The sequence below is a fragment of the Sus scrofa genome, chromosome 1 (assembly GCF_000003025.6).
Source record: "Sus scrofa isolate TJ Tabasco breed Duroc chromosome 1, Sscrofa11.1, whole genome shotgun sequence".
NCBI classification, from domain to species: Eukaryota; Metazoa; Chordata; class Mammalia; order Artiodactyla; family Suidae; genus Sus; species Sus scrofa.
The window spans coordinates 82,594,458-82,612,747 of NC_010443.5; the positions used below are offsets into that span (position 1 = coordinate 82,594,458).

General features: G+C 38.4%; 1 protein-coding gene across 30 annotated transcripts in view; it reads left to right on the forward strand.

The window, feature by feature from the left end:
- SNAP91 (synaptosome associated protein 91) overlaps nt 1-18,290 on the forward strand; it is a 157,655-nt gene that overhangs the window by 53,460 nt on the left and 85,905 nt on the right. For all 30 annotated transcript variants that reach the window (XM_021091681.1, XM_005659405.3, XM_021091727.1 and 27 more), the window contains exon 8: nt 17,928-18,034. In XM_021091681.1, coding sequence (XP_020947340.1) covers nt 17,928-18,034 — 107 coding nt within the window. The remainder of the gene's footprint in view (nt 1-17,927; nt 18,035-18,290) is intronic.

Genomic DNA, 18,290 nt, shown 5'->3' on the forward strand with positions numbered 1-18,290 from the left:
TTTTGATGTTTTTTTTTTTTTCCTGCTGTTCAGCATAGGGATCAAGTTACTCTTACATGTATACATTTTTCCCCCCACCCTTTGTTCTGTTGCAACATGAGTATCTAAACATAGTTCTCATTGCTACTCAGCAGGATCTCCTTGTAAATCTATTCTAAGTTGTGTCTGATAACCCCAAGCTCCCAATCCCTCCCATTCGCTCTCCCGTTAGGCAGCCACAAGTCTATTTTCAAAGTCCATGATTTTCTTTTCTGTGCAAAGGATCATTTGTCCCCTATATTAGATTCCAGATATCAGTGATATCATATGGTATTTGTCTTTGTCTTTCTGATCATTTCACTCAGTATGAGAGTCTCTAGTTCCATCCATGTTGCTGCAAATGGCATTATGTCATTCTTTTTTATGGCTGAGTAGTATTCCATTGTGTATATATATACCACTTCTTCCTAATCCAATCATCTGTCGATGGACATTTGGGTTGTTTCCATGTCCTGGCTATTGTGAATAGTGCTGCAATGAACATGCGGGTGCATGTGGCTCTTTTAAGTAGAGTTTTGTCGGGATAGATGCCCAAGAGTGGGATTGTGGGGTCCTATGGAAGTTCTATGTATAGATTTCTACGGTATCTCCAAACTGTTCTCCCTAGTGGCTGTACCAGTTTACATTCCCACCAACAGTGCAGGAGGGTTCCCTTTTCTCCACACCCCCTCCAGCACTTGTTATTTGTGGACTTATTAATGATGGCCATTCTGACTGGTGTGAGGTGGTATCTCATGGTAGTTTTGATTTGCATTTCTCTTATAATCAGCGATGTTGAGCATTTTTTCATGTGTTTGCTGGCCATCTGTATGTCTTCCTTGGAGAACAGTCTATTCAGGTCTTTTGCCCATTTTTCCATTCGTTGATTGGCTTTTTAGCTGTTGAGTTGTATAAGTTGCTTATATATTCTAGAGATTAAGCCCTTGTCCGTTGCCTCGTTTGACACTATTTTCTCCCATTCTGTGAGTTGTCTTTTTGGTTTCTTTTGGGTTTCCTTTGCTGTGCAAAAGCTTTTCAGTTTGATGAGGTCCCATGAGTTTATTTTTGCTCTTATTTCTGTTGCTTTGGGAGACTGACCTGAGAAAATATTCATGATGTTGATGTCAGAGAGTGTTTTGCCTATGTTCTCTTCTAGGAGTTTGATGGTGTCCTGTCGTATATTTAAGTCTTTCAGCCATTTTGAGTTTATTTTGGTGCATGGTGTGAGGGTGTGTTCTAGTTTCATTGTTTTGCATGCAGCTGTCCAGGTTTCCCAGCAATGCTTGCTGAATAGACTTTCTTTTTCCCATTTTATGTTCTTGCCTCCCTTGTCAAAGATTACTTGACCATAGGTGGCAGGGTTTACTTCCGGATTCTCTATTCTGTTCCATTGTTCTGTCTGTCTGTTTTGGTACCAGTACCACACTGTTTTGATGACTGTGGCTTTGTAGTATTTCTTGAAGTCTGGGAAAGTTATGCCCCCTGCTTGGTTTTTGTTCCTCAGAATTGCTTTGGCAATTCTGGGTCTTTTGCTGTTCATATAAATGTTTGGATTGTTTGTTCATTTCTGTGAAAAATGTCATGGGTAATTTTATAGGGATTACATTGAATCTGTAGATTGCTTTGGGCAGTATGGCCATTTTTACAATATTGATTTTTCCAATACATGAACATGGAATATCTTTCTATTTCTTTACATCTTCTTTAATTTCTTCGATTAAAGTTTTATAGTTCTCGGCATATAGGTCATTTACCTCCTTGGTCAGGTGTATTCCAAGGCATTTGATTTTTTGAGGTTCAATTTTAAAAGGTGTTTTATTTTTGTATTCCTTTTCTAATATTTCATTGCTGGTATACTTATGTCAAGATCGAGTTCAGGGAATGGAAAGCCTCCTAGATGTTTTTAGCGGAAGAGGATTTCATACAGTGATTTTGGTGCCTGCAAAATTTTGGAGTGACTGGAGGAGCAGGTTCTAGGCTTTGCCTCTTAGACTAAGTCCCGTAAGGATAAATAACTGTTCCACTGTGCTGACAACAACATCTGATGCTACCCCTGGAGATGTTTGTGTTTTGATGTAGTTTCATATGTCCTCCCCATATTTCCTTCAACATAAAGGAAAAATCAGATGTACCTACTGCTTGAAGTTTGGCCTATGCTGAAAGATGTCTTTCTACTGACAAGTTCAGCCCTTTCTGAACTATAATGATTCAGCAAACCACTTCTAACTGGTGCCAGTATGAGAAAACATCTTTAAACCAAGCTTCAATTCTCCTTTCCCTCTGTCTGCCAGCCATAGGAATCTCCCCAAAGGCCATAGGCATGATTTGAGGGAAGAAATAGCAACACAGATGTAGGTATACTGGGAGTGTGAGCCATCTGTTCATAGAACCTACATGGGTGTTTCAGCACTGCTTGAGACTGATCTCTTATGTTACCACCTCTGATTGATGATGAAGTGTATTCTTGCTCTTGTCAAGCTTTGTGATTTGGTGTATTAGATACCACTTGAGGTCTTAAGATCAATCACTTGGTATTCTATAGTCAGAAGCTCAGTCTCTAGAAGCAAGGCAAGAGCAGTTCTTCCAACGGAGATAGTTTCTGTCTGAAAAAGACAGGGTGCTGCTCAAAAGCGCTAGAGGCTTCTATTGTATTTTCCTTTTGGAGGGTGCCAGCACCGTTGTGCAGCATTTGGATCTGCTGCAGGCATTTGAGTACCTTTAGATCTGCAGGAACAAAGGCCTGCGTGGCATCACTTGGGAGCAGTTGCAGAGTCTTCCTTTGATCTCGGCTCTACTTGTGTCTGACACCATAACCTGACACCCTATTTAAAGCAGGACATAACTGTGTTGTATATGTTACCTCCAAAAGCAAAAAAGCTATGCAAAACTTTTGCCTGCCTTTTAGTTGTAGGAGTGCAATGTGAAGCAACATGTCTTTCATTTGGAGAGGACCTTGGGATCCATGGAAACTTCATTGAGGTAGCAGGTCCCTGAACTCTCCATGGTCTCCTACCCTTTGACATGCATGAGACTTATTAAGGCACCTAGCATACCTGAAATTTTTGCCCACTCACTGCAAGTCTGCCTGATGGTATCAAATGATATCCAGGAGCATTAGGACACCCAGCAGGGTTGATATCCTTGAAATAAGACAGTTAGCGTGTACTGGCATCCTTGCCAGATGAAAGCAAACTACTCCTGATGGGTTCTGTTTATGGGGATAGATGTAAAAGAAACTGCTCCTTTGACAGATGCCTATCAGCTGTCAGGAACAGTGCTGATTTTCTGCGTGAAAAGAGGACACATCTGGATCTTTGCAAGGAGGAGTCATCACCTGATTAAGTTTACTGAAACCTGCTGTTGGTCTCTAAAAGCCTTTTATCTTTCACACAAACCAGATATTCAAGTTAACTTGGAATAGGATGGAATTGCTACCCTGGATCTTTGCAGAGATCAAGAAACCAATGTGGGGATTCTGCTAATTTCAAAGTATTTCTGTTCCATTTATGTATCTGGGAAACTGGGGAAATAACCAAGGATGGTTTATGCACCCACTGGATCTAATTTGTTTTTAAATCTACTATCTCCGAAAAGCCTCCCTCACATTAGTGGAATGTATAGTGACATTCTGGATCTCCAGAGAGTAGAATTGACTAACAGTGCATGTCCCTGAAAACTCTGGGTATGTCCCTTTCCCCTGAGCATAGTCACTCTAGGAAAGGTCCCCTTGAAGAAGAGTAGGAATAAGTGCTTTTGGAAGGATTTCAAGGCTCTTGCTCAAGACCTTCTGGAGGGCTTATTAAAATTCAGGTTGCTGGACACTAACTCAGAGCTTCTAATGCAGTAGGTCTGGGGTAGGACCTGAGAATTTGCATGTCTACTGGGAAACTGGTGCTTAGGCTGTTGGTCTGGGGGACTTCAGTTCGGGATTTGCTTCAGTTTGGGAATCATTGAGCTACTCCAGGATGCTTAGGCCAGGATTTTGAATTTGCTTGGAGCATGTTCACCCAAATTAATGAATCATCAGTGATATCAAAAACACAAACACCAAAAAACACAAAAGTCCTTCTTTCCTGTTTGGAGGCTCAGAGGCTTTAGAATATATTTGAATTCTCTAGATTTTTATATTAGGATTGCCAGATTTGGGAGGAAAAAAAGTACAAGTTGCCCAATTCAATTTGTATTTATATCAACACAAATGCCATTGTTAGTAAATTCCGTGGACTATTTGAAACCTATTTATGCTAAAGATTATTATTTGCCCTTAAAATTTATTACTGAAGTATAGTTGATTTATAATGTGCCAATTTCTGCTGGACAGAGTGACTCAGTCATACATATGCAACATATATATATATATACACATTCTTTTTTTTAATATTCCTTTTCATCATAGTCTATCCCAGGAGATTGGATATAGTGCCCTGTGCTATACAGCAGGACCTCATTGCTTATCCATTCTAAATGTAATAGTTTGCATCTACTCACCCTAAGCTCCCAGTCCATCCCACTCCCTTTCCCATCCCCCTTAGCGACCACAAGTCTGTTCTCTGTGACTGTATATTTCTGTTTTGTAGATAGGTTTATTTGTGCCATATTTTGGATTCTATGTATAAGTGATTATCATATGGTATTTGTCTTTTTCTGTCTGACTTACATCATTTAGTGCGATGATCTCTAGTTGCATCCATGTTGCTGCAAATGGCATTATTTTGTTCTTTTTATGGTTGAGTAGTATTCCACTGTATATATGTACCGCATCTTAATCCATTCATCTGCCTATAGATTGTTGTTCCATGTCTTGGCTATTGTGAGCAGTGCTGTTATAAACATAAGGGGGCATGTATCTTTTTGAATGAAAGTTTTGTCTCAGTATATGCCAGGGAGTGGGATTGCTGGCTTATATGATTGTTCAATATTTAGTTTTCTGAAGAACCTCCATATTGCTTTCCATAGTAGTTATACCAATTTACATTCCCACCAACAGTATAGTTCTCTTTTCTCAATACCCTCTCCAGCATTTGTTATTTGTAGAGTCATTAATCATGGCCATTCTCACTGGTGTGAGGTGGTACCTCATTGTAGTTTTGATTTGCATTTCTCTAATAATTAGTGATGTTGAGCATTTTTAATGTACCTGCTAGCATGGTATGTCTTCTTCGGAGAAGTGTTTATTTAGATCCTCTGCCCATTTTTCAGTTGGGTTGTTTGTTTTTTTATTGTTGAATTGTATCAGTTGTTTGTATATTTTGGAGCTTAAGCCCTTGTCTGTTGAATCATTTAAATATTTTCCCCTATTCCATAGGTTGTATTTTCATTTTCTTCGTGGTTTCCTTTGCTGTGCAAAAGCTTATAAATTTGATTTAGGTCCCATTGGTTTATTTTTGTTTTTATTTCTATAGTCTTGGGAGACTGACCTAAGAAAACATTTGTATGGTCAATGTTGAAGAGTGTTTTGCCTATGTTCTCACCTAAGAGTTTTATGGTGTCTTGTCTTATGTTTAAGTCTTTAAGTCATTTTGAGTTTATTTTTGTGCATGGTGTGTTCTAGTTTCATACATTTTTTCCAGTTTCCCCAGCACCACTTGCTAAAGAGACTTTTTCCCATTTTATATTCTTCCCTCTTTTGTTAAAGATTAATTGACCATAGGTATTTGGGTTTATTTTTAGGCTCTCTATTCTGTTCCATTGATCCATATGTCTCTTTTTGTTCCAATACCACACTGTTTTGATTGCTGTAGCTTTGTAGTGTTGTCTGAAGTGTGGGAGAGTTATGCCTCCTGCCTTGTTTTTTACCTCAGAATTGCTTTGGCAATTCTAGGTCTTTTATGGTTCCATATAAATTATTGAATTATTTGTTCTAGTCTGTGAAAACTATCATAGGTAATTTGATAGAGATCGCATTAAATATATAGATTGCTTTGGGTAGCATGGCCATTTTAACAGTAAAATTCCTCCAACCCAAGAACTGGGATATTTTTCCATTTCTTTGAAGCATCTTTAATTTCTTTTATTAATGTTTTGTAGTTCTCAGCATATAAGGCTTTCACCTAAGGAGGTCAGATTTATTCATAGGTATTTTTTGGTGCAATTTAAAAATGTATTGTATTTTTACATTTATTTTCTGATATTTCATTGTTAGTGTAAAAAAATGCAACCAATTTCTGAATATTAATTTTTTATCCTGCTACTTTGCTCAATTCATGTATCAAATTAAATAGTGTTTGTGTAGATTCCTTAAGGTTTTTAATATGTAGTATTATGTCATCTGCATATAGTGACAATTATACCTCTTTCCTTCCAATTTGGATACCTTTTATTCCTTTCTCTTGTGTGATTGCTGTGGCCAGGACTTCCAATACTATGTTGAATAAAAATGGTGAGAGTGGGCATCTGTGTCTTGTTCCAGATTTTAGCAGGAAGACTTTCAGCTTTTCTCCATTGAATACTATATTGGCTGTGGGTTTGTCATAAATGGATTTTATTATGTTGAGATATATTCCCTTTATACCCACTTTATTAAGAGTTTTTATTATGAATGGATGTTGAATTTTGTCAAATGCTTTTTCTGCACCTTTTGAGATATGTGGTTTTTGACTTTTGTTAATGTTGTGTATTACATTGATTGATTTGCATATGTTGAATCATCCTTGTGAATTTGGGATGAAACCCACTTGGTTGTAGTGTATGATATTTTTTAAGTATTGTTGGATTTAGTTGGCTAAAACTTTGTTGAGAATTTTTGCATCTATATTCATTAAAGATATTGGCTATAATTTTCTTTTTTGGTAGTATCTTTGATTTTGGTATTAGGTGATGGTGGCTTCATTGAATATCTTTGGGAGTGTTCCTCCTCTTCAGTCTTCTGGAAGAGTTTAAGAAGGATGGGTATAAGTTCTTCTTTGTATGTTTGCTAGAATTCGTCTGTGAAGCCATCTGGTCCTGGGAGTTTTTTTTGTTTGTATGAGATTTTTTTGTTACATACTCAACTTTTATTTCTACTGATCAGTCAGTTCAAATTATCTCTTTCTTCTTGATTCAGTTTTGGTGGACTGGATATTTCTAGAAAGTCCATTTCTTCCAGGTTGTCAGATTTGTTGGCATGTAATTGTTCATAGTATTCTCTTATGGTTTTTTGTATTTCTTCAGTATCAGTTGAAATTTCTTTTTAATTTCTTATTTTGCTTATTTTGATTCTATTTTCTTCTTGGTGAACCTGGCCAATGGTTTGTCAATTTTGTTAACCCTTTGAAGAATCAGCTCTTGGTTTTATTGTTTTTTTCTTTTTTTTTTTTTTTTTTTGAATCTCTCTTCTATTGATTTCCTTTCTGATCTTTATTATTTCCTTCCTTTTGCTGACTTTAGGTCTTGTTTGTTCTTATTTTTCTAATTCTTTTAGGTGCTAGGTTAGGTTGTTTGAGATTTTTCTTATTTTCTGAGGCAGGTCTGTGAACTTCTATAAACTGTTTTTGCAGCATCCCATGGATTTTGTATGGTTGTGTTTTCATTTTTGTTTGTCTCAAGGTGTTTTTTAATTTCCTTTCAATTTCTTCATTGACCCATTTGTTATTTAGTAGTATGTTGTTTAGTCTCTATGTAGTCAGTTTTTTATCATTTCCTGTGGTTGATTTCTAGTTTCATGCCATTGTGGTCATAAGATATTTGAAATAATTTCTGTGCTCTTAAATGTTTTGAAGTTAGTTTTGTGCTCTAGTATACAGTCAATCCTAAAGAATGTCCCATGTGCACTTGAAAAGAATGTGTTTTCTGGGGTTTCTTTTTTTTTTTTTTTGGATACAATGCCCTAAAAATATCATTTAAGTCCAACTCTTCTACTGTGTCATTTAGGATATCTGTTGCCTTATTGATTTTCTATCTGGATCTTTCCATTGATCATGCGAGTGGGGTGTTAAAGTCTCATACCATTATTGTATTCCCATCACTTTAATGTCTGTTAGCATTGTTTTATGTGTTTGAGGGCTCCTATACTAGTGGCATATATGTTGATGAGCGTAATATCCTCTTTGTGAATTTATCCTTTTATCGTTAAACAGTGTCCTTCTTTTTCTTTCTTTATGGCCCTCGTTTTAAAGTCTATTTTGTCTGATGTGAGTATCGTGACTCCCACATTCTTGTCATTTCCATTTGCATGAGATATCTTTTTCTACCTCCTCACTTTCAATCTATATGTGTCCTTTACCCTGAGGTGGGTCTCTTGTAGGCAGCATATTGTAGGCTCTTGTTTTTTAATTTAGTCTTATACTCTATGTCTTTTAATTGGAGTATTCATTCCATTGACATTTAAGGTAATTATTGATAAATATGAATTTATTACAATTTTAAACCTTATTTTCCAGTTGATTCTGTTTCTCCTTTGTTCCTTTTTCTTTTTTTGGTTGGATGATTTTCTTTTATTTAATGTTTGTGTCCTTTTCTTTTTTGGTTTTTGTGAATGTATTGTTTGTGATTTGTGGTTGCCTTGTTTTTTGAATATGTTAACTCCTTCCTATATCTGATAGTCAAATAGGCTCAAACACATTCTAAAGAAAGTAGTCTATATTTTCTTACTCTCCTTCCCTACATTTTATGATTTTGATATCCTTTTTACATCATGTTTATCCTTTTGCTATTCCTTGTGTTTATCATTGATTTCACAAATACTTTTTTTTTTTTTTGTCTTATTTGCCATTTCTTGGGCTGCTCCCATGACATATGGAGGTTCCCAGGCTAGGGGTCTAATCAGAGCTGTAGCCACCAGCCTACGCCAGAGCCACAGCAACGAAGGATCTGAGCCGCATCTGCAACCTACACCACAGCTCACAGCAATGCTGGATCCTTTACCTGCTGAGCAAGGGCAGGGGCTGAATCTGCAACCTCATGGTTCCTAGTCAGATTCATTAACCACTGCGCCATGATGGGAACTCCATCACAAATACTTTTTTTTTCTTTTTTGATCTCTGTACTGGCTTATTACTTTCCATTTGGAACTTCTTCCAAACTGTATCTGCTTCTTTCCTATTTAGAGGAGACTTTCAATATTTCTTTTGGGATACGTTTAGTGCTGCTGTGTTTTTTTTAGTTTTTACTTGTCTAAGAAATTATTTCTCCTCCTATTTTAAATGATAATCTTACTGGGTAGCATATTCTAGGTTACTAATTTTTCCTTCTTAGAACTTTGAATATGTCTTGCCACTCTTTTCTGGCCTCCAGTGTTTCTGTAGAGATATCAGTTGTTAGCCTTATGGGTGTTTCCTTGTAATTAATTCTTTGTTTTTCTCTTGATGCCTTTAGAATCCTCTCCTTATCTTTATCCTTTATCTTTATCCTTTATCTTACTCTGTGAGTTGAGGGGAAACAATTATCTGCTATAGTCTTAGAGAGCCAGCTATTTATATGTGAGAGCATCCTGGGTAGCTTATGAGGGCTTACTTTTCTTTCTTTCTTTCTTTTTTTTTTTTTTTTGATGTGGGAGCTGCTTTTGGTTTGGATGCTTGCTGTCTTTTTCCTCAGTGTGTGCAGGGCCATATTCCATTAATAGAGGGTGTACAAATGCATGGCCCATGCATGCTTCCAGGGAGGTGGGGGCAATGGGTGGCACCTATAGGCAGTGCCTCTTCACCAGGCCCTCAGCAGTAGCAGTGACCTCCAGTGAGGTGGTGGTAGTGCCCAGTTTGGGGCCCTTTGCAGTGGTAACAGCAGGGTGTGTGTGTTCCCAGAGAGGTGAAGACAATGGATGGTTCCTGGTTGCTGGAAATCAGAAGTGGTGGCAGTGGTGGGCCATGGGGCCCTCAGTGGCAGCAGTGGAAGGGCACATGTGTTCCCAAGGAGGTGGGGGCAACAGGCAGCACCTGGTTGGCAGCAGCAGTGGTCCCAAGGATGGTGGAGTGTGGCAGGTGTGGCAGGCGTGGCAGGCAGCCTCTCAAGTCTGAGATGGCTTTGGTTGCTTGCATCTTCCGCAGTAGCCCATGCAAGAGGTGCCCTGCCACCTGAGAGCCCACACACACAGAGAAAGAAGTTACTATGGTGGTCCTCCCCCACCTCACTCTCTGTAACAATCGCACCTTGCTTCTCTGGTAAGCCCAGGCTTCCCCCTGGCCTCCCTTGGCTGTGATGCACCACTCCTTAGCCCCCTTAGTTTGTTTCCATAAGCCAACCCTAATCCTGTCTCCAGGACCGACTTCCAAAGCCCAAGCCTCAGCACCCAGCCCCTGTCTGAGTGTCTCAGGCTGTAGTGTGCCAGGTCGTGGTACCGATAACCTGTACAGCTCTCTCTCTGCTTTCCCCTCTTCAGTCTGGCTGCTGTGCTTTTCTCCAAGGCTTTTCTTTTCAGTTTCTGTCCTTTTAATTTTTCATTGAATTTATTTTTTGAACTGATGATTTTTTTTTTTGTCTTTTTGCCTTTTCTAGGGCCACTCCTGTGGCATATAGAGGTTCCCAAGCTAGGGGTCTAATCGGAGCTGTAGCTGCTGACCTGCGCCAGAGCCACAGCAACATGGGATCCAAGCAGCGACTGCGAGCTACACCATAGCTCATGACAATGCTGGATCCTTAACCCACTGAGCGAGGCCAGGGATCGAACCCACAACCTCATGGTTCCCTAGTCGGATTCGTTAACCACTGAGCCATGACGGGGAACTCCTTGAACTTATGATTTTTGAAATAAATTTTATTGGAGTACAGTTGACTTACAAAGTCATGTTAGTTTCAGGTATACAGCAAAGCAAATCAATTATACATATAGCCTTTCCTTTTCAGATTCTTTTCCAATATAGGTTATTACACAGTATTGAGTAGGTTACTCTGTGCTATATAGTAGGTCCTTGTCACCTATCCATTTTATATAAAATAATGTGCATGTGTCATTCCCAACTCCCTAATTTATCCCTTCCCTTGTGTTTCCCCTTTGGTAACCATAAATTTGCTTTCAAAAATCTTTGAGTCTGTTTCTGTTTTCTGAGTTCTCTTGTATCATTTCTTGTTAGATTCCACATATTAGTGATCTCATATGATACTTGTTTTTCTTTTTCTGACTTAATTTAATTTAGTATGATTATCTCTAGGTTCATCTATGTTGCTACAAATGGCATTATTTTGTTCTTATGGCTAATATTCCATTGTATAGATGTACCATATCTTCTTTATCCATTTCTCTGTGGCTGGACATTTAGGTTGCTTCCATGTCTTGGCTGTTGTAAATAGTGCTGCAATGAACATTGGTCATGTGTCTTTTTGAATTAGGGTTTTCTCCAGATATATGCCCAGGAATGGAATTGATGGATCAAAAGCTTTTGCACAGCAAAGAAATCATAAAATGAAAAGACAATTTTTGAGGCTTTGAGGCTCCCCTGCCCCATCTAAGCTGATCTCTCTGTCAATCAGGTGGCTTCCCAGTGTGCAAATTCTTTTCCTCTTTCACAGTTCCTTCCCAGGAATGCTAATTCCACCCTGATTTTTTTCTCTTCTCTCTCTCCTTCTTTCTCCTTTTGTCCTGCCCAGTTATGTTGAAGATTTCTTGCCCTTTTTTGGGAGTCTGAGATCATCTGCCAGCATTCAGTAGATGTTCTGTGAGAAACGTTCTACATGTAGATGGGTTGTTGGATTTTTTTTTCTTTTATGATGATATATTTGTGGGAGAAGGTGAGCTCCATGTTCTACTCCTCTGCCATCTCAATCCACCTTCTTTATTTACAAATAAGTTAACTGGGAGTTCCCGTTGTGGTGCAGTGGTTAACGAATCCGACTAGGAACCATGAGGTTGTGGGTTTGGTCCCTGCCCTTGCTCAGTGGGTTGACGATCTGGCATTGCTGTGAGCTGTGGTGTAGGTTGCAGATGCGGCTTGGATCCCACGTTGCTGTGGCTCTGGCGTAGGCCGGAGACTACAGCTCCGATTAGACCCCTAGCCTGGGAACCTCCATATGCCGTGGACCGGCCCAAGCAATAGCAAAAAGACAAAAAATAATAATAATAATAATAATAATAAAGTTTAAAAAATAACTAGTGTATAATATTTTATCTGGCGAAACTACTGCCAACATAAATGTGCAAAATCCTGTACTTATTTAAGCATGTAGTTCCCTTCCTCCCCAGCCTTGATTCAGACTTTGTACTTGTTTCCCAAGGCCAAGCTGGATTGTTGGTTTCTAAATGACATTTTAGGTGTTGAGGCCACTAGAAATGGTAGAGGGGTGAGAAGAAAAGGGATGGGATATGAGAATTTTATTCCCTGGTAGAAGGTGAGTTGATTACAGGATCTCCAAGCAAGGCAGACCACCCTCTTCAGACTGAGAAAGGAAAGTTTTTTTCCAGCAAAGAGTAGCTCATTTTGGTTTGAATCTACCCAGATACTTTCCTTTTGTTTTCTTTCTTGTTTTCCTAACTTTCACAAAGGAGACCATGGTGAGACTGGAAATTTAACTTGTCCATGGATGTTATAATTCAGCACTCACAAGATTAGACTCTCATCCTTAAATGACAACAGCCCTGTGTCTGCAAGGATAAGATTATTTTAGGGCAGCTTGGAGAACCATGGTCTGCAACTTTGAGACAATAATTTTAGATCCTATGTTGTCATTTTCCTTTTTAAGCTCTCCAGAGGAGTTGGGAGCAGCTGCCCACCCCACAGGTCTCTCTGCCTTGTTCTCATCATGGTCTCTCCCAGCAGCTGCTTGTTCTGATAGGCTTCATTCTAGGTGCTCATTTCAGAAAGCCGTAAGTCATAATTTAAGTATTTTGCTCCTATACAGCATGGATTCTGAGAATCCAATTCTCTAGTCACTGCAGGTGGTCATCACTGCCTTCAGATTCAATCAGGTTACCTATGTAATCCCAGACATTCCCTTTGATATTTTTGAGGGTCTTATTTCTACAGCTGGTTCAGCTACCAAATATTGCATCTACTCAAGAAACAGAAACTACCTGTTCTCCATAGAGAGGAAATTAAAACAGGGGCCAGGTGCTGATGCCATTACTAGAAGCCTGTAGGATCTGGTTCTGGGTTCAGCCTCCTGAGATGTTCCTGAAGTAATAGGTTCTTGCACACTAGGGAAGCTGCTGCTTTTGAGGCCACTACTTTAAGGGATGCTAGTGACCAGCTGCCACTGCCACCTTGGTTGCCCTGCAACACTAAGGAGCTGGGGTGTGGCCCCTTCTCAGAGAGTAGGGAGTCATATCAAGTGGTTGTGACAGTGACCATTGCTCCTCAAAGCCCAGGAAGCTGAACAGTAGAGAGTGAGATACAGTGAAAGAGATCTCACCCTTCAAGCAGCTTATAACTTTCCATAAGAAACATCCATATAGATCCAGGAAGTCTGCTGCTGCCTCAGGTTCACCTTCTAGATTGCCCTCAGGTCTGCCCAACATGCAGAACTAAATTGGTATACAGATCCCTGGCTCCTATAAGTCTAGAAAAAGATAGATGGAGTTGGGTGAGCCGGTCACCAGCATCAAATACAGTTGCCCTTGGAGGCTTTGCCATTGGTGGGGAAAGATTCTTGCCCATGGTATGTGGTTCAAAACCACATAAGCTTGATTTTAGGTTGGGGGGTGGGGGCGGTTGGCAAGCCAAGTAAGACAGATCTTGCTGGTTGCTTTTACTCTTCCTTACAGCTCATAAATGTGAGCTTTCACTAAGGTTCGCTTCAAGCCGTCTACTCCTCTGCTTTCTCTGTATATTCTTCATGGGAGAATCTACCTCCATTACACTGAGTCTCATGCCTACAGTCCTTCCCTCCCTCCTGAGCTTCAGTTTTGCATGTCTTCTTACTTATAGACACTTACACTTAGATATTGTATTTTCACCTAAAACTCCTTTAGAAACTCCATCTCTGAAGTGGAACTCTTGAATGTGCTCTGCCTGATCTCTTTGTTTCTGTTTATATAGAGCTAGTCTTTTAAATCAGAAACTTCAGTTATCTTTGAGTTGCCCATTTACTAAAACCCCTGCAAGTGTCAAATGATGAAGTTCTATTTATTCTTTCTCCTCCTCTTCCCCCACTGTATCCTTGATTCAGTTCCTCTTTTGCTTCAAGAACATCAGACTTAATGCCTTTACAATTGATTTAGCAATTATATGTCACATCATGTGATTCTTCTCTCATTGTTTTGATCAGCTCCTTAAATGTTGTTCTGCTTTACTTTCTCTTTATGTTGACTTTATAGATATATTGTACTAAGGATGCATTTTGCATTTTCATCCATTCACTATATATTTTTATCTCACTTACTTTGAAAAAGATAGTCTCTTGGCTAAGATTAGGAGCAGAAAAGGAAAAGAGTTGTACCTGTTCATATTAGAGACCTGACTTTTCAAAAGTGATAGCTATATATTCTTGCCTTACAACACTCTGGTTTTGAGTGCCCTTCATTTAACCTGTGTCAAATTGCTCTTATAAAAGCAACGTCATAGAACATAGGTACGGTTAGTATCCCACGTGTTTTGAGACAAGTCTGTTTTTTGTCTGTTTACTAACTAGTGCTGGTAATTAGCTGTATAAATATAATATGGTGAGTTTCAATGAAGGACTTCATGACCAACTTGCTACATCTAATTTTGGAATCATTAGTGGCACAAATCTTCATAGACATTTTATCAGTATAATGAAATTCTGACATGTGAATAAGCACATGCTTTCCATACTAACTCAGGGTCATGAGAAATGGCCCATGTGCAAAGTCTCAAGTTTGTTTTACAAGGATGACATACCTTTTATTCTGGTTCTTTTCCTAGGACAGTTATTCTGTGAAAGTCATTACCAATATGACAAGAGAGTTTATCAACATTTTATAAAGATTCATGTTACAAATATCAATATTTGATCATTTCAAATACTGAAAATCAACCTATGTTATCTTTGGTATGAAAAAAAGAGACTCATTTCTGGGTGACCCATACCCTCTGTTAAAAATGTTCATTTCTCTGGGAGTTTCTCCTGTGGCATGTTGGGTTAAGGACCTGGTGTTGCCAAGGCTGCCACATAGGTTGCACTTGCAGCTTGGATTCGATCCTTGGCTGGGAACTTCCATATGCTGAGGGTGCAGCCATAAAAAAAAAAGTGTTAATTTCTCTGTTCTATAAGTACATGTTGCTTTTCTGTATAATTACCACCATTATAGAAACAACTATGAGATTATATTCTGAAGCCATCATTATTGAATCTCTTTTGTTGTTAAATCCTAAATTACCATGAAAAAATACAAACAATTTAAAAAGTACCCAGAGAAGACAGAAAAACATTGCTTAAAATTTTGGTGCATTGGTTCTAAAAGGATATTGAGATTATTCAGTTTGAGTTCTCTTTTTGTGTTATGGCTGGAGATCTGAATCAAAGAAAATACACTTGTATTATCATAAAGAAAAGTAATTTAGGCATTTAGAAGAAATTGTCTATGTGACGATTGTTTAAAAATAAAGAAAGGGTGGTTTCACAGGAATTGATCCTAATTTCCAGGGTTTAAACTGAAAAGATTTTTTTCCCTTATAGCACCATAATTGTGTCTTTAGCTTAGGCAACAGGGTAGAGTGCATAAAGTATCCTCAAGTTTAGCCATTTAAAAACAAACTCCATTCTCTCTCAAAGCTGAACAAACAGAAAACAGTATGTGTTTCTTTTCTTGATCTCTTTGCTTCCCTTGAATACCCTTCAGGGGAGGTCCACGTTAAAAGTAAAATTACCGAAAGACTGTCAACAGAAGTTAATGAATAGCTACCCTCGATAATTAGTTCTTTGTGTAATTATATGTTATTAAACCTTTCTTGAGAAAATTAAAAATACTTCTGAGGTAGTAAAATTACATGCTGAATGAAATCCAGGACTTTCAAGTATGAGAGGGGATAAAAATAGCACATGTTTAACCATGTGCAAATATAAAATAATGAAGATACTGAACCATCAGTTATGATCCAGTGTTGCCAGGGAGGAGTTGTAGACATTGCCCAACTGTGTCTCCATCCTCAATGTCAATAATTATTGACTCAATGAATGAGTGACTGACTGGCGGGGTAAAACACTGTTAAAGTGCTGCTGTTCTTCAGAAGGGGTATGGAGAAGATACCATGTCATGCTGCAGTTTGTCATTCATAATTGAATTCTAGTCTTGAGAAGCAGAAGGAGAACAGCAGAAGGATCATTTGTTTTTCTGTCTAGAAATCTAGAGGTTGAGAATGAGGATAGACCAGAAAGTCCCCAAACACCACTGTTTTATAACTAACAGATGTATTATAATGTTTGAAAGAATTAGTTTATGGCCAGTGAAAGCAAGTATCAATTTATACAGAGTATAGAGAAGTTAAAGAATTCTTTAATTCAGGGAGGTTTATTGATTATTGCTTTATAATATGTAGGTTACTGCTTTATTGTGAACTAGTAGGAAAATAAGGATACTGTAAAATGCAGAACTAACTTGTGAGATGTCAGCGAGAATTTGATGCTGTTTTTCGAAACAATACTAGGATCATGGAGAAAACCTGTTATGACAATTAACATATTCTTCTTTGGTTGTGTTTTCATTATCTGAGTTGTTTCATGTGAGACATCTTAGGAGATAATACCTTGCTTAAATTATTCTGGGATTCCTTGTTTATATATTTGCACATGTCACATGAGTTTTAGTGTCAAGTGTTTTGATTCAAACATTAAAGTTTTTTTTTAATTTATTTTTTTCCCACTGTACAGCAAGGGGATCAAGTTATCCTTACATGTATACATTTTTTACCCCACCCTTTGTTCTGTTGCAACATGAGTATCTAAACATAGTTCTCATTGCTACTCAGCAGGATCTCCTGGTAAATCTATTCTAAGTTGTATCTGATAACCCCAAACTCCCAATCCCTCCCACTCCCTCCCTCTCCCATCAGGCAGCCACAAGTCTATTTTCAAAGTCCATGATTTTCTTTTCTGTGCAAAGGATCATTTGTCCCCTGTATTAGATTCCAGATATCAGTGATATCATATGGTATTTGTCTTTGTCTTTCTGATTCATTTCACTCAGTATGAGAGTCTCTAGTTCCATCCATGTTGCTGCAAATGGCATTATGTCATTCTTTTTTATGGCTGAGTAGTATTCCATTGTATATATATACCACCTCTTCTGAATCCAATCATCTGTCGATGGACATTTGGGTTGTTTCCATGTCCTGGCTATTGTGAATAGTGCTGCAATGAACATGCGGGTGCATGTGTCTCCTTTAAGTAGTTTTGTCCGGATAGATGCCCAAGAGTGGGATTGTGGGGTCCTATGGAAGTTCTATGTATAGATTTCTACGGTATCTCCAAACTGTTCTCCATAGTGGCTGTACAGTTTACATTCCCACCAACAGTGCAGGAGGGTTCCCTTTTCTCCACACCCCCTACAGCACTTGTTATTTGTGGACTTATTAATGATGGCCATTCTGACTGGTGTGAGGTGGTATCTCATGGTAGTTTTGATTTGCATTTCTCTTATAATCAGCGATGTTGAGCATTTTTTCATGTGTTTGCTGGCCATCTGTATGTCTTCCTTGGAGAACAGTCTATTCAGGTCTTTTGCCCATTTTTCCATTCGTTGATTGGCTTTTTAGCTGTTGAGTTGTATAAGTTGCTTATATATTCTAGAGATTAAGCCCTTGTCCGTTGCCTCGTTTGACACTATTTTCTCCCATTCTGTAAGTTGTCTTTTTGTTTTCTTTTGGGTTTCCTTTGCTGTGCAAAAGCTTTTCAGTTTGATGAGGTCCCATGGGTTTATTTTTGCTCTTATTTCTGTTGCTTTGGGAGACTGACCTGAGAAAATATTCATGATGTTGATGTCAGAGAGTGTTTTGCCTATGTTCTCTTCTAGGAAACAAACACTAAAGTTTTAAGTAATAGTATCAACATAAGCTTAGAAGAAAATTGAATATAATACTTTTTTCAAAATGCTTATCTATCTCTTCTAGAAAAGTTTTTTGAAATGAAGAAAGGACAATGTAAAGATGCTCTAGAAATTTACAAACGATTTCTAACTAGAATGACACGTGTGTCTGAATTTCTCAAAGTTGCCGAGGTAAGTGATATTAACTCACATATTTGGTGTAGACAGTAGAGTTTATAACATGGCAGAACATTCATTCTGCCACACAGTCACAGCGTGTTAGGGATGGAAGTGACCTTAGAAGTCATCTCATCCATCTTTTTAATCAAAGGATCATTCCATGTACAAAGTCCCAGAGAAGCTCCCATACAGCTTTTCAAGGTGGTTTGTTCCTCCATTTCACCTAATATCTGTCTTTGATGGTAAGAAAGTGTTTCCTCTGAACCAA